This window comes from Poecilia formosa, unplaced genomic scaffold (genome assembly GCF_000485575.1).
Source record: "Poecilia formosa unplaced genomic scaffold, Poecilia_formosa-5.1.2 Scaffold3, whole genome shotgun sequence".
NCBI lineage: Eukaryota > Metazoa > Chordata > Actinopteri > Cyprinodontiformes > Poeciliidae > Poecilia > Poecilia formosa.
In genome coordinates this window covers 3684622-3706474 of record NW_006799942.1, presented here as the reverse complement: position 1 = coordinate 3706474, position 21853 = coordinate 3684622, and the positions used below count along the sequence as shown (strand labels likewise).

Here is a 21853-nt window from a genome sequence, read left to right as displayed (position 1 = left end):
TTCTCTCAATCTGTTCAGGCTTAGATCCCGATGACACTAATCCTGTTTTCTGCCTCCTCCCTCGTCACACATCCACGCGCACACCGGGGTGTCACTGGCAATGGGACGAGCCTTTGTGTCTGAGAAAAACATTAGATTAACCTGCTCCACGGCGACGGCAGCAGAGGATGCTGTCGGGCGGAGGAAACATGACCACACCGGGTCTTTAGAAGAGGGCCTGCGCTGTGTTCTTGCGTGCAGGTTTAGGTTGGACAGGAGAGAGTGAGTGCACGGCGGGTTACCTGGCAGACACGACTGCACACAAAAATGTGGGAGGAAATAAACAAGCAGATGTTTTCTAATGAAGCAGGGGGCTTTGAGCACTCAGAGGGGATTTGGGTTATTCTGTCAGACTGACTGATGAAGGTGATTAATGAAACAAGAAGGCTGATGCACAGGCTTTACGGACTCATTGTTCAATAGGCACAGAACAAAAGTGAGCTAAGTTTCTCAAAGGTTAAAGATATAGCTACCCCTCTGATTAATTTGAGAAATCCAAGCACCATGTGAAAAACTTAACTGAGCTGCAACTAGTCGACTAATGACACCAGATCGTCTTAATCACTTCAGCTGCAAACACATGTTGAACAAGCCGCCGTGTTAAGGAAACACAAAGGGGATGAATCAAGTCAAATGTTTAGCCAGGTTCCCCAAAGATTTGGCTTTTTACCTGCATTTTACTTTAAAATATGTTAAAGTTTCCTGTACATTGGTTTGGTTATAAATAAATAAATAAATACTTTTCTAGGGTTCTCTGTCCTTTTAACACAGATTTTCAGTGTGAAGAAATGGCTTAATAATTAGTTTTAGGATTGTATTTTAAATAAAATCATAAGAACAGCTAAGTCCAATATTAAGTATTCTTTAAATGTTCTTTCTGGAAGCAATAATAGTATGTTGGAGTTGCCGAGCTGACTTGGATCTGATTGAAAATCTGTGGAGCTAGAAGAACATTAGGGTGACGGCAAGGAAGCCTTCCAGATTCACAGATTTGAAGTTGATCTTAAAAGTTAAACCATCAAAATACCAAAAGAAACTCACAAAAAGCTGTCCAACAACTGGAAGCTGGTCTTGATGCCTGCAATATGGATATGTTTTTCTTGAATACAAAGGGTAAAAATCACTTTAGATATACAAACTTTCAGTAAAATGTAATGAAAATGGTTTCCCCCAAAACTTGATACATCATATGGAAATATATTTGTTTTATTTTCAAATGAAGTATTGATTGAATTAAGACATGTTTTAAACTAGACCTAAAATTGGGCAAAAGGAAGGAATGAAAGAAAAACAGATGGAAGTAAATATGGAGAGACAGATAGGTGGATGGATGAATAAACAGATGGAGGGATTGACAAATAGGTGGATGGATGGATGGTTATTGGTAAAATGAACAAAAATGGGGGGAAAAATAAGAGGAACTGGAAAAACAGGTTTTCCTAGATTTTTCTCAACCCCTTATCATCACCCTAATCTTTTGTTCACTCCACAAAATCTATTTACAATTGCTTGCAACTTATCCATCAAAAAAATTAAAACCAGATTCTATACATTTCAAAACAGTGTAGAAAATCTGACTAGAAGAAACTGAGAAGTGCTCACAATCTTCCAGTAAAGCCAGTGTGCATCTGTCTTCATTGCCAGGATTGGGCTGTTAGAGGGTACAGGGGTGGTATGGTTCACACCGGCTGTGGCAAACCAACAGTTAACTCAGGAACGGGTCATAAATCAACCTGAGCTTGGTGAGCCACAGCACTTTATCAGAGGTAAATTTAAATATAAAACTGTCAGCCTGGGAGATAAAAACGGGCATTTTTGATATTATAAGCAATGCTGACAAACCCCAAACATATACCCCTCAATTACTCTCCACCAGAGCACAAAACACCATTAGATTTAGATTTCTTTTGCTGATAAAATAAACATTTATTTTTTTCTCCGCAACCTGCAATAATTTTAAATGTGTATGAAAATTCAGCATATCCTAACTTGGCAACACACAGGTGGCACTCCTTGATATGTTTTTTCCCCTCAAAAACAAGATCTGAAATTCAATCAAAGAGCACTAGAGAGCCAATAGGATCTCAGTGTCTGTGGCAGCAGCAGCACCAGCCTGGGTTGGCCATTGGTCGGCTGTTTCACACAGGAAGGGATGTAATTGGTTGCCAGCGCACCAAGGCTTCATTGCCTCCATGGCAACATTGCTTCCTTATTGCTTAGGGAAGGTGAAAAGGAGGGAAAGAGGGGAGGCGACTTTCACTCAGACGGTACCTCTGCATTATTCATCCTTTGTCCCCGTGTGCTGGTAGAGTGTGTGTGAATGCACTGACTGACTGATGTGTGTGTTTCTATCTTGGTTTGGGTGGCAGTGATTGGTTGAGACGTTAGGGGGTGAATAAGGTGAAGCCAGTGCAATAATTGCACCCAACTGTGCAATGCATCCAGCAACACCATGTCTATATATAAAACAACTAAATGAGCTCTGGGGCCATTTAGGGAGCCACTCACTAAGATGCTGACTAACTTTAAAAAGCAGTGTTTGAGTTTTTTGACTTAGTACTCTGAATTTTAAAAATGGGACACATGCAACATTTTTTTATTTACTTATTTGCTTTGTTTAAGGGGGGGTGCAGCATACATCTGGACTGCCGACTGGATTCCGACTGGCAGGAGCGCAGTCAGCGGACGCACACCTGGGCTCATCTTTACACCATCACCAGAAACAACAAAAACAACCACCACGCGGTTTGTTTGTTGTTGTTTTGATTCCTCCAACATCCCCTCCCCACCCCACAGCAGTTGAGGGTGGGGAGAACTGGAGGGAGGGAGAGAAGAAAGAGACACGGGTGGAGTCAGAGCAGGAGAAAAACATCACACAAGGATTAGTGTTAGGTGGGTGGGAGGAGGGTGGGGGGTCATTCAGGACTCCTCCCTCTTCATATGTGTTTTGTGCATGAACGGGGAGAAAAAAAGGGAGGGGGGAGCAGCAACGCCTATTGACAGGCGTGTTGGCCGGCGAGCTGGCTGGCTGCTCCTCCGGCAGCGGATGCGGTGACGAGATGGCAACAGACACCCAGCGTAGCACGTGCTCTCAGTTGCCATCGCAACCTGCCCTTGGATACAGCATGCTGGTTGGCCGTTTCTAGCTGTTGTTGTTGTTGTGCGAGGCTGATGAAACCTCGTGGATGAGGGAGGGCGAAGCAGAGCCGCGTGGAGCCGCTTTCCTGCTCCGGGAGAAAGTGTTGCCAGGCACATTAGAGGTCAGCCAGTAAACAAACAGAGAGGCATTAATAAATTAATCATCCTAGCCACCAGCGACCCTTGAAGAAACTTGCCATTTAGCCCTCATCTCCAAGAGAAACAAAGCAAGATGAGCCCCCTGATCCTTTACAAACACTTGGGCAAAACAAGAGGAAGCAGTTGAAAAGATTATTTCAAGAAATCAAACTGGTTTGGTTTGTCACTTGAAGTTAGCAAAACTTTTATTACACAAGAACAGCTGGACAACCAAAAAAGCTCAAGAACAACAATGAGACAATGCAACAAATGAAAAAGGTGCTTTACAAATGCTTTCATTATGATCACTTTCTGCTTTAATAACAAACAAAAACATCCTGGGTAAATCTGCAAGCTTAAAAACGCTACACACTCGAGGAACAGAACAAAGAGGAAACGAAGAGTGTGTGGCCTCAAGTGGTCAGATCAATACCGCAATTGTGCTGAGTGTGCAGCCCGGCTGATGACATCCTGGACAAATAAACATTCTGCTCATGGCACGCATTTATTCTGCACCGGACCCACAGAGCAGACGCTGCGAGCCGCAAGGAGCCGAGGTGGCAAGATGATTGATTACAAGAGCAGGCAGTCTTTGTTTCACCGCTGGTTTTTAGGACAAAGCCCAGCAGACGGTGTATGTGTGTGCAGCTTTACGTTCCTGTGTACAAGGTGTAACTGGGACAAAATGTTCTCCTGGAGACAAAAAAAAAAAAAAAAAAAAAAAAAAAGTGGCTGATATTAAACTTCAGAGCTGGAGGCATTTATGCATAAACACGTGCACAAGTTGAGACAATAAAATCTGTAATTTGCAACACCTGGGAATAAACAGCATCACAGATGACTTGACGCCCATCGTCGTCAAGCCTCGTCGCATTCCTCCTTAAGGCCGGCTTCGATCTCCTCCAGCCGCTGTGCCATGGACACGACGAGCATTTTCATCTGGAAACATCGGGACCGGGTAACGGAGAAAGACAGACATTTTATGGTGTTTGCAATCTCGGGGCGAACAGCAAAAGAGAGGGTGGTGAAACAAATTAAGAAAGGGAGGATGGAAGTAGTCACAGCGGGGCAACAAACGAAGAGGGAAACTGGACAGGTGGGGAAATGAAGAGAGCAGAGACAGAAGGGAGGAGAAGAGATAATTAGACAAAGGTGCCAGAGAAGAAGAGGAGGGGATGGGTGAGCAGGAGAAGGGTGGGGAAACAGGTCAGCGAGAACAGCAGACAAGAAACTCATTTAACTGTCGACAGAAAAGATGGAGTACAACTACAGCAGAATAGCCAACAAATATCAGACACAGAACAGATCAAATCTGTGCTGATATTTACACTAGCTTAACGATTCAAGAACTTATCTATATTTCACTTAGAAAATAGATTGGGAGTTTAACTTTTTGGTAATTTAAGATATAACGGGCAAGAAGCAGTCCAAAGTATTTCTGGCTCATAGATTCTGTTTAGCAGTGTCTCTTCTTTGGTACAGAGAACCACTGATGGGGCTGAGCTGAAGTTACCCTGGAAACTACAAGACTTGCCGTTTTCCATCCATCAGAAAGTATTCATGGGTCAGTGCTTCTCTGATAGTGCTCATCTCCTTTATATCATTTTGCTTATGCTACTCAGTCTGATTCATCTCTATTCTTGCCACATGTTTGATCAGCATGAGGAATTCTTGCAAAGTCCCTGACTGCATCCAATCAGCCTTAGTTGGGAAACTTTTTCATCAACTGGAAAACATATGACTAACTGACTGTGACTGGATTTTCATCAAAACTACAACTGAATCAAACTCTGGTATCAAAGCAACACATGACAATCTCATTGGATTTTGTTGGAGTGAATTAGATTCATTTTGATTTGGACCAAATTGGTCTTTATGTACCTGGGTATGAATTAGGCCCATTTCTCACTGAGAAGACATGCATTATGAACTGGCACTATAAAAATAGAAATCATTTTCAAACTCTTGTGTAGCTTTAAAAAAAAAAAAAGCTAACAAGTGCCCCTTTAAAGTTTTAATTTTATTTTAAAAAATCTTAAATTGTACTTGAGTGAAGGACTGACAGATCATTTGGCCGATTAAAAGAAGGTGAAATAAACACAGTACTTACAACATACCCAAGTATTTAATCAAAGTTGCACTGAAAAATCTAAACTCATCATTTTCCTGTATTAATTTTTGATTGTCTCCCCATGATTGTAAAAAGTAAAAACTTCCTAACGTTTTGATTATATTTGTAGATTTCAAATAATGCTACACATTCTTGATGCAAGACTTATTCCAGCATATATTTTAATGCATCAACAATTAATAATAAAAAAAAATCTAACAAATAAAACTCTTCAAATAATGCAACCGCTTTCTCCCACAGTCAGAATCAACAGCCTATATAGATAAACATGTCAACAACAGGCTCAATTGTAGATTTAATCTAAATTTCAACCTCTCATATTTCATTGCGGTGTACTAAATGCACCCTTTGTCTGAATGGCAAAGATTTCATTGTGTGACGTTAACTTTGCAATGTTCAATGTTCTTGTTTTGGCAAAAAACAAAATCTAATTAAAAGTGAGAACTGCTCAAGTAAAAGACAGAAAGTTGGCATGGTGTTTAATTACAGTCTCTGTGTGCACATAAAGACACATCTGTTGATCCAAAAAATGCATTCGTCTTCAGGGCAGTGTCACCTGTTTTCAATTCACGTGCATAAAAGATAAAATCTCACTGTACAATGAGCCGACTGCCAAGTGTGGGATGTTCAAAGGGGTGAGATAAGCGCAATAATGTTCCAGATATTCATTGAGTTAAAGCAACAAAGACACTTCATCATAAAAAACTGTGTCCCTTCAACAAAGATTCCTCAACACGCTCTCCAGCTATTGTGCCCAGAGTGCTGGAGTGTGGGAGGGCTAGCAGGTACTCCTGCACACTACCACCACCTACTGGACAATTGATGTTTCTGCTGTTTTTTTAGGAGGAAATTTCCTAAACAAAGGGTGATTTGGATGAATTCGGAAAACCAACACACAATCAAAGAACATGTGGAAGAAAATAAAATGCAAGCATGACAATAAAACATAGAAGATCATTAGAGCTACAATAAACAGACAACTTTAAACAGCAGTGATTTTGGATGTTAAAAGGAAGAAAAGATGCAGAACTTTGCTCCTTTGAGCGAAGAAAATAACTTGGGAGGTTAAAATATGAAAGTGTTTTTTGGAAGGTGACACGGGTCGGCAGATGAGGTAATGTCTGATATCGGAGTCTGCCCACTATGGGGGAATGGGTTTACCGGAACAGAGCTGATGTCATCCTTATGCTGTAGTACAACCTGTGCATTTAGAAAGCCTCATCAGAAGAATACAACTCCACACTGGACGACTCCAGCCAAAACTGCTTTAACCTGCTGCTCAGATTTCTATTTTCCACTTCAATATCAGATAGATATTTATTTTTAATTTATAAGACAGCACAATAATTTTAAGACAAATAACAACGCAATCTAATACAGATGTATAGATGTTAATCTTGACAACAAGCTTTAAGGGAAGACAGAGTGCTAATTTCACAATTTTTACATCCTGATAGAACTACGTGAAGGAAGGCAGACAAAGAGCAGCAGACGCAATAAATTACCTCTGCCAACTGTTGTTCAACATTGTGCCTGTACTCCAGTGTAACCAGCTGCTCTTTGGGGCCCTCTGCTGCCAACATCTGGCCTCCAGAGCCGAGCACATAGCTGAAAAACACACAGGGTGTGAAGTTATCTGGATACATAACATCACTCACCTGGCTGCAATACAACGTAAAATTGACATATGATCAATAACAATGAACTATTCTACAAAACTGGTTTTATTGTTTCAAATATAAACAGAGCGTTAATGTGAGGATTCCTAGTCTAATGCTGCACAACTAATATGAATATATTAGAAGTGAGTAAAGCCACACATTTGAGGTCACTGAAAACAGGGCTGCGGGTTAAAAAAAAACATCTTAGAGAAAATATCAAACACCACAGCGTAATTTATTAGCATAAACTAGCAAGAATATGATTGAACATAATTAAAATCTGGTAATAATTCAAAAAAAGTGTTTGTGCTCATCAGTCAAAATTGAAAAGCAAGATTAAGCGGTTATTGTCTTTGGGCTCAATATGGCCTCATCTTACAATCAATTTTTACAATTTGTGGCAACACTAGAAAAGATGCAAAAATAGTTGAAGTAGCATAATTTCCCACTGAAAAATAAAATGCAACCTTTAGTTTAAGAGCATTAATTCACAGAAAATAAATCATGTAAAAATATCTTTTTTTGATGTTTTTTTTTTTTTTATTTTCTATTCAGAGACCTCAAAGTTGATTGTTTAAATAATGTTTAAATAGTGATCCACAATTTTCTGTTAGCTTTGAATATAAATGACTTAATGGCCTTTACTGTTATGCAATCTTTGAAAAACAAGCCAACATGAAAATCAATTACAGCATGTGTATTTTAATTATATTGTAAACATTATTCATTTCATAAAAGTTTCCCTCTTAACCAATAGTAGCTGGAGTGGAGCATTTGTGTTTTCCATCATTGTTAGTCGTTAGATTTGCTTATGTGTATTGTGTTTATTTGTGTTAGTAAGTAGATCGCAGTTTGATTATTAGTAACTACAATTTTTGATTAGAGCAATTACGAGTACTCACTGACTTTTCTTTTACTCAATAATTCAAGTGTTCACTTTAGTGTTGATCCTTTATAAATTATTATCTTGAGAGATATACAGAAATCTTCTTGCTTCATTTATTTGTAAATAGAGAACATTAAAGAAAAAGGAAAATACATTTCAGACAGTAACGGTGAACTAGAAATGAAAGCACCTGTCGATGCTGGCTACGCTGAGACAGAAAGTGGACCTCTTGTGGTCCAGGTTCCGGGGCGTAGATGTGTAGACCATGCCAAGCAAAGAGTAGCAGCTGCGACAGATGAGATCCACAACCAGGCTGTTGAGTGAAATAAAAGTAAAAGAACATAGAAAAATTCATAATTTGAATAAATGCAATTATACAGAAATGTAAAATATGCATCTAGTTCATGAAATAAAAAACAATCGTAAAGTGTTAACAAATTTTTGCTATCCAGTCACGACTCAACCGTAATACCATAAATAGCTTGTAATAGTAGACCATTATATTTTCTTAGTAGCTTTAAGCATTAGAGTGCATTAGCGCTTGAAACATAGCAGTAATTTTAAAAATGAGCAGATAAGTCTAATAATAGTAACACTGATAATTCTGTTTTTTACTTAAAATTTAGTTTTAAACCAGAAGGCTAGAAAATGGCTACATTAGTAACTCCTAAAGTACAGAGTGTAACCCTTCTTACCAAGCTGATTGTTTGTTCATTTCAAGGAAGTGAGTGTCCTTTCCAATGATAACATTGTTGGTGACCCCTGTAATGGTAACAATAAACAGGTCAGCATGGTGCATCACATTCTCACAAAATAGCAAACTATTAGAGTGGCACCTTATACTTTTCAGCATATATATTATATATTGTGTTGGGGGTTTCAATCAGACAGCAGTTTGCTGGTCTGAATTTGAGAATAAAGTAACATAGTACTATTGCAAAGCCAAGACACAAGCCTGTCAGTGACCAGATCAGTCAGTTCAGGGTTTAAAGTCTATTTAAAACCTGAACTATAAATGTTTAAATTTACAGTTCATTTAAAAAAAAAAACCTTAAAGTATAAATGCAAGCTCAGTATTGAATTATGACAGATATATCTGCCTGTTCTAGGCTTAAATCCTAGAACCTGCAAAGACTGTAAGGAAGGAGATAATGGATGGATTGATAGATGAATGGATGGATTAATAGATGAATGGATGGATTAATAGATGAATGGATGGGATGGACGGATAGTTGGTTGATGCACAAAACCACATACCAATGGATAGACATAATGGGGGAAGGATTCACACAGGAACAGGCCATACTCACGCTTTAGTTTTATTTGGTTCTGGTCGTCTTCACTTCCATCCCACGACATTGAATCTCCTATAGGCAGCCTGCACTTCCCGCAGATGAAAACAACGGGCCCGTCATCGTCTTCTACATCTTTATCTGCTCGGCCGAAGAGTTTTTCTTCCACTGCGCTAGAGTCGATACTAGATACCTCAAACGTCTTGTTTATGTTTTTTTGAAGACGTCTAGTAGGTTTTTCTTTTGTTGCCATTACTGCAAACCCAGTGCGGCCGAAGTGTGTTTTGAACTTAGGCGGTTGGTTCAAATATCCGGAAGCACTCGAGATGTTCACTACTGCATACTTCCGCTTTCGTTTTTCTGCCTGAAAAAGTGGATTGAGTGCAAACATTTTATCATACTATATGGACTGATTAAACGGACAAAAATATCTAAACAGTAAAAAAAACAACCCCCCACCGCCCCCCCAAAAAACAAAACAAAAAAAACAAAAAAAAAACAAAAAAAAACAGAAGTGATAAAAGAATTGCTAAAAAGAACAAAATAAAATAAGAAAAAAATATATTTTTGTTTCTACTTTGCCTTTGGATTTTTATACTGGACTTTTATACAAGCTCTGAAAACAGATACTAAACCTACTCGGCTCCGCGATACTCGGGATTTTCACTTATCCCGTTTTCTGAAACGGGTTCCTGGAGTGAACTGTCTTAACTTCACAACAATCTTTGAAATTTTAGAGAAAAAAAAAGATAAAAGTCACACGGATTTTTTTTGTATACACTTTAAAAAACATATACATAACTAATTGATTACACTTACGCATAAGGTGTTTATCATTTTCGTGTAAAAATATATTTATATACAATATATATTTATTTATATATTGTAAAACTTCGAAACAAAGTTTCTCTGTCTTCTCATTGGCTAAAAACCAGGAAGTTAATTTGAGGGGCGCGAAAACACACGGCTTTTATATTGAGAATCGTTAAAGCGTCAAAACATTTCACATTTCTGTAGTGACTGTCTAGGTTTTTCATGCTTTTTCTGTGATCATGTGTGAAAAGCTGAGGAAGGTAACTCTTTGACTCTAGTAAACACACATTAATGCGCCAATGCGCCAGCCGCATTGCTGATATTGTCTTATTTTTCTGTCTTTTCCACAGGTGAACAGCTGGTTGGGGGCGGTGTTTGGGGATCAGCCAGTGCCACCGTTTGAGGTGAACACCAGGACAGTGGACATACTGTATCAGATGGCTCAGTCCAGTGAAGCCCGCTGCAGTGATACTGCTCTCCTCATAGAAGACTACAAGCAGAAAACATCAGAGTATCAGGCTGACGGTGAGGCACACACAGCAGGGAGAATAGATGATGCATAAAACATTTGGATTGGAATGGCTGAATTGATCTAAAGTGTTTAGATTTGTTGAATGGCATTTTTGGCACATGTAGAAACTAATAAAAACCGAAGTAAATTATTTTTTTATGGCTTAAGATTCAGGTGTGTTTTTATTTTTTATAGCTCTCCAAATTGTCTCCATATCAGTCCACTAAACAGCACTAAAGACTACTATTGAAGCATTTAAGGTGAATATTTTCTGCTCAGATGTCCAAATTGTAATTAAATTGGAGGGAAAATAGAAATCTGAGTTTAGAAAATGCACAGGATTTCAAAATAAAGAACACATAACAACTCTTTAGTCTGTTTTTCAATGTTTTCCAAAAACTGTATTTCACTAATCCCATCTTTCTTTTTTTCCCCCCCACCTAGCTGCCCACTTTGAGGATGTTCTTCTGCAAGGTGTCGGCCTGTCTGGGGCAAGCTTGTCAAAGCCGACTGCAGACTACCTGTCTGCTTTAGTGGACAATGCTATGGTGCTGGGAGTGAAAGACACGTCACTCGCCAGGTAATTTCCTGTGCTCCTGTGTTTCATTGATCAGAATGTATGATTGCTTCATTTTTGTTTGTTTGTAGCTTCATGCCAGCAATCAACAACCTCACTGGTGATCTTCTGGAAGTCGAGAAGTCAAACAGAAAACTCGAAAGGGAACTAAGGGCGCTCCAAAAAAGACTCGGTTCAACTCTGGTACTGCGGGGAAATCTACAAGAGTAAGAATAACGCGTGAAGCGAGCTGTTAAAACTGTGTGAGTTGAGTTTGATTAGAAGGTTGGGCTTACACATGTACACATTGGCGGTCTTCGTTCTCAGGGATATCGACAAAACTACCAAATCTCAAGCAGTGGAGAGTGCAAAAGCAGAGGAGAGGCTGCTCAACATGGACTTTGTGACTGCCAAGGCTCAAGAGCTCAGTATCAGACAGCAGAGGTCAGAGGTATGTTGTATTCCTCTTTATAATTTGGGATTACTGCATAGATGGCATGCTGAGGTGCTAAGTGGGATCATTTCTAGGCCATTTTGTGATTTTAAACAGCAACCTGCTTTATCCACAGATAGGAATCAACTTTATGCTTGACAAAATATGATTCACATCTCCACATTTAGACTCAGAAAAAAATTTCAGATGCGTATACGTCAAGATAAGAAGCTGCTGCTCAGCTTTAGAAAGAAGTCTCATAAAAAAAGACCTGTATTTTTTTTCCCCCTTTCTAAATGATCAAACAGTTTAAATTCTGTTTACCTAGTTGCAATGTCGTCTGCCTCTTGTTTAAAACTTTAATAGATACACTGTTTAGTTTGTTAGGAGGGCCATGGTCTTCTGTTAGTCACTTTATTCTACTCTGCCAATCCTGCAGGCTCAGCTTGTATCCAGGAACATGGACAAGTCCATCACCCACCAGGCCATTGTGCAGCTTTCTGAGGTATTTCAGCATTTTCACCACATTCATCGCCATGGGGATAGAAGCTTTACTTTGTCTGCATTCAGGGTTTGAAACATGTCATCTTATTTTTTCACTCTGCAGGAAGTCGGCGCACTGCAAAACGAAATAATCCCCCTGAAAAAGAAGCTGGAGCCGTACATGGACCTGAGCCCGGTGCGTTCGTTTTCTAGTTTTTCAGACTTCATTACTTTTCCAACCAAAGGGGCGATCACGTTTCCTGTTTCGTCCTTTGAAAAGAAAAAAAAAATCTGTTAATCTTGAAATGTGCTTTTTTTTTTCATTCTAAACCTTCAGAGCCCATCTCTTGCACAAGTGAAGATAGAAGAAGCAAAAAGAGAACTAGTGAGTGTTTAAATATTTTGGTTTTATAACATATAGGATGTCATTCTTTGCTCGTTTGTCATTTGAATTCTTTTTTTCTTTCATTCATTTTTTAGGCTTCTCTCGATTCCAAACTTGAGACAAAGGTGGATTTTAAATGAAGTTGCATGTTGCACAGTCCTTTCTTTAAAAATAAAGTTTTTGCACTCATCTTTTTTTTCTACCTTTACCTGTCTTTATCATTAATGTTAAAAAGAAAAGTGATTTGAGGCATTTTGGGTCTCCTAAATACCTCAAACCACTTCTTGCCTCTCTCCTCCTTTGCCTTGGGACCTTACTTAAGTAGAGGTTAAATATTTCAGAGATTTTGGACACTCATAAAAAGCTCACACAGTATCCATATTAGTTCATATACCTTGAACATTTTTATATTTTACAACCCGTGTAACTAGCTTATTTTGTCTTGTAGGTTTACCAACAAAACATTGTTTGCATGCTTGTCAGTGTCTAGAAACGGGTAAAATTTTCTGATATGATTTTAGCTTTCTTATTTTATGATGAAATACGAAAGGTAAAAATAATACTCTAGTGCTAATGTGTAGCTGGATGACTAGTCTGTCTGCACCCCTTCCTGTTTGTTTCAAACATCGGCAACACTAATGAAATGTTTCGCTTTTCCTCTCTGATCACAGCAATCTAATTGAGGGGTTGGTCTTGGAGTTATAAAAATAGTCTTGACAGATTATACCCAAACAAGTTTTAATCTGTGTGAACAACCTGATCAAATGCGAGTTCTCTTTGTTTTTGTTTTTGTACATGTATTTTTGTCCACCTGCATATTGCTTCTCAGCCCTTCTGGAATCCAAATAAGTCTTCAATACATCTTGGATCTTGTTCTCAAAACCTCAGTATTTTACCTCTAAATCCATTTGCTTTAATGTAATTCCTTCAACATCTGACCGACAAGTCTAAAGGTAAAGGAAACCCTTTGAGATTTACAATAAAATGGCACTGGCTTTGGAGGGATAATGTCACATGGAGTTAACGGTGGAGCACTTTGTGCCTGAAGCAAAAAGCAGACAGAATGGAATCAGCCTGTTCTGTCTGCATGTAAAATATCCCCTCACCGTTTCTCTGCCCCGTCGGTCTCCGTCCTCTGGAGCGGAGCAGAGCCTGGACACCTCGACAGTTTCTGTCAGCTTGACTGCTGTAGGACCTGATCTGCAGTCTGACGTGGAGACTGAGCCGTTACCATGGAGTGGGCCACAGATGCTTACTGGAGAGCAGTTTTCCCACTGGGGGCCCCCCGGCTTGGAAGAAAAGAACCATGTGGTTAGAGTACCAACAGTTTGTATTAAAAAAAAAAGGAACATAATCTGGCAATTTTTTTCAGAGAGGTTACATTTGTCTCCTAAATGTGTCTTACTCCTGTTTGACTCTGTTCATCAAATATTTTTCGCAGTTCTGTCTTCTGTTGCTGGAGTTAACTTGACAAAGTTAAACAGAAACAGAACCCGAGATATAATTTGTGTGAAAAAGAACGCAACATATCTCATTTGTTTACATCTGTTCTTCTAAGCAACCAGAATGTCTTCTCTCATTTTAATAAATTGCCGTAAGCCATGCTTATTTCTGAATTTTTAATTTGATGTAGGCTCTTGTTTTGTACTTATTTTCACAAGATTGAGACTGGCGTATCAAAGATATGAAAAAAAAGAGACAAATTAGAAGGATGAATGTTGAATTTGATATTTATGCATTTGTGGTTAAAAAGTGGGACAAATAGGGGTTCTGGGGGGAAAAAAATCCAGGGTTTTTTCTTTCAATCCAATCATGTAATTTGTTTTGTCACATTACAATCACACAGTGCAGGATATAAGTAAGATTGTATGTAGCAAACACAAGGCAGTGAATGGTTGGGAAAAGGAATAAAAATGTTTTTCAAAATATTTTATGAATGCATTCCATACATTAGTCAGTTGCCCAGACCAGACTACTGGGTTAACTTTAACCCAGATAGTACACAGTGTTGTGGTCATCTAGATGCACATATGATGAGCTTAAAAGACCCAGTAAATCGCTGAAAACCATTTTAAACAATTGCAAGAGGCAAAGCGTAAAGAAATTGGAAGTTGTTGAAACTTCTGTACAGTACAAATTAGAAGCAAACATAAATATCAGACTGTGACTGTGTGTGTTTGAGTATCAGATACAATAAAAATGGTGCCTGAAATTTGCAGGAAAAAGTAAAATAACGTCAAAGAGCGTGGAAGCCTAGGAAGAATATCTATGTGCCTTTTGGAGGGAGAAAGAAAAAAAAACATCATGCGTCATTCTAGCGCGAGCTGCCCGTGTTCCCTTTAAAATAGTTTTATGTGCCACTCCCACTCCATGATTCCCACTCAGCTGTTACTGTAAATCGCTCCCAGTTCCCACATGGTGCTATCCATTCACAGATCCGCGCAGGAGGACTCGATTGTTGCCATGAATCGGACCGATGACCACCTCGTCCGTCACCTGTGAGCAGCTTGTTGCGCAGCTGCTATTTCCCACCTCCTCTGTGGTCCGTCGCCGCAGCCAGACAGCCGCTGCTTCTCTACGACAAAACGCCGTAGCTGCTGATCTGAGTCTCAGCGCCTTGGAGGTATTTTCTGTCTCTCAGGGAGGAGAGCTGGATGACTTTCTGTGAGCGACCAACTTTTTTCTTTCTTTTTTTTTTTTTTTGGAGTAATGCGTTGGGGTTGAATGAATATACATTTGTTTTCATTTAGTTTCCCTTCTTATAAATATCTCAGTAGAGATTTATCTTTTTTTATTTTTATAAACCTACATCTAACCTTTTATTGGATTTAAAACAGGTTCCCTAGAGCTCCTATGTCCAACTTTTTTTTTTTTTTTTTTTTTTTTTTTGGACTTAAAGAGATGCAGCCGAACGCCGCGGCCTTGTGGGATCGTCTCCCTCACCTTCCTGTTTGGGTTTTTCATTAAGTACGACAAGTCTGAGTTCAAAGAGCCTCATTAATATGAGAAGAGGGGCAGGGGATGCGAGTCATGAGCTGGACGCGTCCTTTCCACGGACTGGACTGGAGCCATAGCCTATTCTATCTGACTTTACTACTGTGGACCAGGCGCATGAACGGACTGGCTGATTTTTCAAGTAAGATGATGATGATGATGATGATGCAATAAAAGGAGGGGAAAGCTTACAGACAACAGAAACAATTTTCTCACAAAAAATGTCACATGGTAGCTCTGAAGTTTTCTATTGGCTAAAACTTGCATAAAATGGTGTAAAAATGACATACCAAAGAACACAAAATAAGTATTACACCTCAGGAGTCCAAAACTTTAAAAATTAATTTTGCTTATCAAGGAGTTTGAGTGTGTAGCTCACAATAGCAAATAATTTTGTCAGTAGAACCAATGTGATTCATGTATTGCAAGTTTATAAGGGGTGCATTGCACAAGGTACCATTCTTGGCCCACTATTGTTTTTGTTTTGTTTTGTTTTGTTTTTTTCCCCAATTCCCAAATAATTTATATTGTTGCTAATTCTTTTCATTCAATCGCAAGGTTTTTATGACAGGAAACAAACTTATTAAAAATGACATGTTGAAAATTATTATATCCTTTCAAAAAATATTTTTTATGGTATTAGCAGTCAGATCCATCCTATGGCTGATCACCAGCATTTTGCATTTTTCTATAGGCAACTTCTTCTGGTGTTTTACTGTTAAATCACACTTAAATGTTTTGTCAAAAAAATTATTTGATGTTACTCCTAAGTAAATCTGGTTATGTAAAGGAAATGAATGAAGGAATTATATTAATTATAATTTCCATATTTTACATTCAAGGAAACATTGAATAATATTTGCAATCTTACTGGACACAACAAAAGATGCAACCCGGAAATAAGAAGAGTCCAAACAGTCAGATCTACAAATAGTAAAACATTATGTCTGATGCGTGGCTGCTAAAAATTTTCAACTTTCTTCCGTGCAACAGATTACCTTTCAAGGATCATCACCAGCCAGTCTGCTCACGCCTGCGACGGGACACCACTGAGACTCCACTGTCCTCGCCACTCCACCATCTCTATCCAGTCGGCCTTCTACGGGAGTGGAGAGGTCCGGCTGTGCACAGAGGACCCCGCATCTGGACCCCGCAACCACAGCTGCTCAGCTTTAACCGCTCTACAGGTGCACATTCACGCATGACACGAGCCATGCAGCACTTTAAAGCCCAGCTGTACTAGATTTTGATAGTATGATCTTCAGCAAATTTCAGCATGTGGTTTTCAGGTTGTGCAGAATCTTTTTATGCGTCCCTGATCGTTAAATCAACAGTGCTGGACCTTAGTGACCATTGCCCTGGGGGATTATTTTGCAGAAGCTCCTGTCTGAGTGTCAGAACCTCAGAGAATGCCAACTACCAGTCAGTCACCTGCTGTTTGGGAAGGACCCATGTCCTGGCAAGAACAAGTACCTCCATGTGAATTATAAGTGCAAACCCTGTGAGTTCTTCCCCTCTGAATCCCCTCGCACACTTAGCTGAGGATGAGTTTTAACAGTCTTACTTTGACCCTCACTCAGCTGAACACAAAACACAGGTGGCGTGCGAAGGAGAGACCATGATCTTGCGCTGCAAGACCCCCAATGTGCTGATCATCTACGCAGCTGTCTACGGCCGAGGTCTGGGTCAGACTGACACCTGCCCCTCGCTCTCGGCAAGATCACCCCCATTTGGTGAGTCACTGTGAGCTACTAATAGAGAAACATCACTGTAGTAAAGTAAAGTGAAAACACGCAGTGAGTGTTTGTGATCAGCGGCATCGGCTGGCCTCATGCAACTCTGACACAAACAGGGAAACGGAACCCTGAAACCACCAGAGCTAAATGGAATGCAGCCACCATTGATTTCTTTTCTTTTCTTTTTTTTTTTTTTGGTATTTATTTTGAGCACTGTTCTTTTCCCATGACGCTTATCTAAACGGCCCACGGCAGACTAGGGAGGAGGGGGGGAGCGATTCTTTGTTCTCTATGGAAATATCGGCTCTGTCTGTTGACTAAAAGAGTTGCATATTTCCTTTTAGAACGCAGAGCCCAGAGGATTTATGAGGAATGTGGGGTTTATTAAAAATGCAAAGAGATCACAAGCAGAAACGGTGCAGGTAGAAACAGGTGTACCTCATGACATCAGTTGTGGCTGCATTCCTTCTGTTACTGGAGTACACCTGTGCTTTTCCTGGTATGTCAAGTCAAACTGGAAGACAAGCTGTCTGTGCGCTGTAATGTAACACCTGACTTTCGCAGATGCTTAATTTGCTTTTAAATAACCTAAGTGTCGCACTAGAAGCCGTTTATAGATGTTATCAAACTCTATATTTACAGAAGGAATTAACTATTTGCTCGGCTGGGTTAAATACCATCAGCCACAAAAACACAGTTGCACTCTTGCTAAACTGCAGTCGAGCTCCTGCAGAAGGCAATCAATAATTCAGCTATTGCAGCCCAGGAGCAAAAATCAAATACGCACGTTCAGTTGCTCTTACGGTACATTGCAAAAGTATTCATGCCCTTTAAGTTTTTCACATTGTTTAACACTGCCAGCACAAATATGAATGTATTTCATTAGAATTTTGTGATAGACCAACACATAGACGAATTTTGAAGTTTAAGTAAATTGAGGAGTAAAATGGCATTTGGTCTTTTTTTTACAAATTAAAAAAAAAACAACTCGTTTTCCTTCTTTACTTTGATACCCCTAAATAAAATGTGGGGACATCTATTGCATTCAGAAGTCACATAATGAGTAAATGGTCTGCGCCATACACTACTATCAGCCATTCACCCATTTATATACACTGATGGTGGTAAGCTACATTGTAGCCACAGCTGCCCTGGGGCAAACTGACGGAAGCGAGGCTGCCATGCAATCAACACCAGTGGGCCCTCTGACCACCATCAGCGGGTAAAGCGGGAAAAGTGTGTTGCCCAAGGACACAATGGACAGAATGGAGGTTCAAACCCACAACCCACCAGTTACAGGATGAACCCCTGCCACCTGAGCCTCTCCCTCCAGGGTGCAATAATGTGTGATGCGATAAAGTCTGCAGGACTTTATCACATCTGCCAGGTTCTGCCCTTGCTGTGATATTCCTCAAGTTTCTCCTAATTTGTCTGCTCCTTTCAGAGTGTCTGAACCACAACGCTGTGCAGGTGGTGTCCAAATCCTGCTACAGCAAACAGAAGTGCGCCGTTGCTGTTAGCAACCAGACCTTCAGGGACCCCTGCTTTCCAGGAACCAGGAAGTACCTCAGCGTGCTTTATTCATGTGGTAGGACCCTCTCCTGCTTCCTCATTCACATAATAGACATAGAAGCCTTGTGATGCATTAAAATACCAGCTCGCATGATGTCATGTTATCGCAGCCTTGTTCATTATGCTGCAGTACTTTCAGTGAGCATTTGTTGTTTCCTGCTTTGAGTTCTTATCTTCAGATCCCAGCTTTCAGTGGCTCTGTCCTAACTCCACCCTAAAAAAAAATCATAATATAAAGAAGTGGGAAACAAGACTCCCAATTTATTATTTTTTTGTTTGTTTGTTTTTCTTTTTTACACTTCCTGTGATTGACAGAAATGCCGGTGAGGACATCAGCTAACACCATTCATTTGAAACCCAATGAGTAGTTCCTAGTACAATTGTTGGCTCTATTTATAGCACAACAATGCAGCGCAGGCATTAATACAGCACTGCTGCGTATTTTAAGATTCTGTTCTCCACCCAGACTGGAAGCAGAAGGCTTGGGCAACTATTTCACTGCATTTCCACCAACATATTTACCACAGTGTTTTAAAAAGGTGTTCATACCCATTTGGAGCTGTAAACATACATTTTCAAGTTTTGCCACAGATCCATAGTGAGATTTAGGTCTGAACCATGTTTCAACATGGATATTCAGAGTTTTACACAGTCTTTTACATGCAGCCCAAAAATGTTACTTTTTGTCTCATCTGCCCAGAGGACCTTCTTAGTTGTTTGTTTCATAGCTTGTGGTGACCTGCTAAAATGAAACCTCGTGTGTTTCTTTCAACAACGGTTTTCTTCTTTCCACTCATCTGCGCTGTGCCCGACAAATAGTTGCTTGGCTGCTTCTCTTATTAATGCTCTCCTTGCTCCATCTATTAGTTTGGGTGGATGTAAATGCCTGTTTGTGGTTGTGTCACATTGCTCATATTTTTGGATTTGTTGTGATGTGGTGAAGTAATCAAATATGGTATGAATGCTGTCACAACCCATTGTATATCAACTGGTTAGAAGCAAAGAAGAACTCTTCTTCTTTTTTTTTTTTAATAGTGCCAAAGTCTTTACTTAAAGAGGCAGACCCAAACATACTGAGCTCCACCTCACTTCCTACTACAGAAAAAGGTACCAGTGTCTATCTATTTGCTGTTGTTCTATGTTTGTTCTAGGTAACTCATATTTGTTCTATGAGTTGCCTACTCATAGTTGTTTTGTGAACTTTACAAAAGCTCCTGCTGCAGATCTGGAGTCAAATAGGCCAAACAGTTCGGGAGCAATGATGAGCAACTCTCTCCTGACCTACGCCTTCATCAAAGGTAACTTTTTCTTTTCCGAGTTTCATACACATTTTTATGTAAACATAGACTTTTTCAGACTGAAGTCTCCATAATTCTCACCCTTTTAGTCATTTTAAAATATGCATTATTAAACATTGCCTTTATGCCACATTTTCTACATTGGATAGCCTTTAAATGCTACCCAATGGGGAAGCTGAAAAACAAAACAAAATTAAGAAGTAAGAAAGAAATCCCACAAAACGAAGAAAAGGAGAGAGAAAGAAGACAAATGACAAAGGAAGGTAAAACTAAAGGACAGATTTACACCAGGAGGGATGGAAGCAGACATGTGAGAGAGCGAAGGAGAAAATGGTTTAGAAGTATATAAAGTACCAGGAAGAAAATAAGACCAAAGGTTCTAAAAAAATGACATATTTAGACATAGTAGGTAAAAATTAAAACTAATTGCCTATTCAGTGCTTAAAGACTGAAGTCAAATTTCAGCCTTTTCCAGACTGTGTAGTGAACCTGTTCCTTTTCCTCTTTTCCCACACAGATCACCCAGAAATGGCAGCGCTGCTTTTCACCTCCAGCGTTTGTGTGGGCCTGCTCTTCACACTGCTGGCTCTATCTGTCCGAGTGACCTGCAGGGGGCGGCGGCACAGAGATCACACACTTGGAGCCAAGTCAAACGGCCTGACTCCCAACTGTTCTAAGCAGGATGATGAGGAGGATGAAGCAGAAGATGATGACGACGACGAAGAAGAAACCGAGAGCTCTTTGCTCTCGACTGCAGAGAGGAAGGGGATAAAAGGCTGGGAGGAAGTGACTTATGTAAGCGAGGCGGCTGAGCTGGCGGAAAGGATCGAGCGCAGGGACATGATCATCCAGGAGATTTGGATGAACTCCTATCTGAATGGCAGCTCCTGCTGAAAAAATCGTGTGGATATTTGTTCAGATTCCTCACACTTCACATTTCCAAAAGAACATTTTTATACCACAAGATGAAAAAAAAAATCTGACAAGCCATCTTTGCTACATAGTATTCTAATAATCTGCAACAGAGGGATCAGCAAAGCTTGAGTGCTGTATATAATATCAGCAAAAGTGTTTTTTTTTTTTTTTTACCGTTTAATAAAAACATTAAATTACAAAATTTTAAAGCTCCGCTATCCATTTGTCATCCTTCAGCTGCTGTATTGTTTTGAACTAAAGGTTAGTGTATCTGTCATCTAAAATATGGAGATCAGGCAGCTATTCAAAAAGCCTAAAAACATCATGACTTACAGCATAATTGCATCTAGAGAAGTAATATCTTTTTCAGATCTGAGCAGAATAATAATGAAATGCAACAATATGCTAAATTTAAATCTTGAGCTGCCATTTAGTTTTAGTGCAAGTATCCAAATTTCCAGAGTTTTCAGGCTGTATTTAAAGTATACATATAAAAGCTGATGTGTTTGTGGATGGAGGGAAGATAAACCAATGGATGGACTAGCACATGGATGGGTAGGCAGTCTGAACACTCCGATTCCAGACCTGGAAAATTCAAATGTCAAAATTTCTCTGGAACCCTACAATGCTACCTGCCTCTTTTCTGTGTTTTGGTGCCTTTTTGAATAAGTCAGCTGTGTAATCGACCTCACACAGTTCTCCCTCCCAGTTCCCAGGTCAGCACTGCTGAAATGATGACTGTGTTGCAACTTCCTGCCTTTGGGCTACAATGACCTAATGAAGTATGTGGTCCACTACTGCGAGACAAAGAGAGGAAAGGTGTAGCATCCTAGACCCTGCACTCTAAGAAAAACTGAACATTTTCTGTTGCA

General features: G+C 39.7%; 3 protein-coding genes and 1 long non-coding RNA gene across 5 annotated transcripts; 2 read left to right on the top strand and 2 right to left on the bottom strand.

Annotated features, from left to right (window-relative positions):
* Positions 1–3490: 3490 nt before the first annotated feature.
* Positions 3491–9687, bottom strand: mis18a (MIS18 kinetochore protein A). Its single transcript, XM_007555495.2, has 6 exons — positions 9304–9687; positions 8689–8755; positions 8184–8306; positions 6952–7054; positions 4131–4254; positions 3491–4008 (listed from the first exon to the last, which is right to left on the bottom strand). The coding sequence occupies exons 1-5, from the start codon at positions 9674–9676 to the stop codon at positions 4174–4176; spliced, it is 747 nt and encodes a 248-aa protein (XP_007555557.2). The 5' UTR covers positions 9677–9687; the 3' UTR covers positions 3491–4008; positions 4131–4173.
* Positions 9688–10183: 496 nt separating this feature from the next.
* haus1 (HAUS augmin-like complex, subunit 1) lies at positions 10184–12658 on the top strand. Its single transcript, XM_007555483.2, has 9 exons — positions 10184–10358; positions 10449–10623; positions 11054–11189; positions 11258–11392; positions 11493–11616; positions 12038–12103; positions 12206–12277; positions 12419–12466; positions 12562–12658. The coding sequence occupies exons 1-9, from the start codon at positions 10338–10340 to the stop codon at positions 12604–12606; spliced, it is 822 nt and encodes a 273-aa protein (XP_007555545.1). The 5' UTR covers positions 10184–10337; the 3' UTR covers positions 12607–12658.
* A 1723-nt stretch (positions 12659–14381) lies between these two features.
* On the bottom strand, positions 14382–15415 carry LOC107836686 (uncharacterized). Of its 2 annotated transcripts, none has more exons than XR_001662627.1 (2): positions 15329–15415; positions 14382–15149 (listed from the first exon to the last, which is right to left on the bottom strand). It is a non-coding gene; the product is annotated as an uncharacterized LOC107836686 (long non-coding RNA). The 2 variants fall into 2 exon arrangements; XR_001662628.1 differs by having other exon boundaries at positions 14382–15153; positions 15329–15410.
* Positions 15345–21183, top strand: eva1c (eva-1 homolog C (C. elegans)). The gene is made up of 8 exons (XM_007555470.2): positions 15345–15602; positions 16454–16647; positions 16838–16961; positions 17041–17193; positions 18641–18784; positions 19804–19875; positions 19980–20066; positions 20584–21183. Exons 1-8 carry the CDS (start codon positions 15488–15490, stop codon positions 20958–20960), a joined length of 1266 nt encoding a protein of 421 aa, XP_007555532.1. The 5' UTR covers positions 15345–15487; the 3' UTR covers positions 20961–21183.
* Positions 21184–21853: the final 670 nt, after the last annotated feature.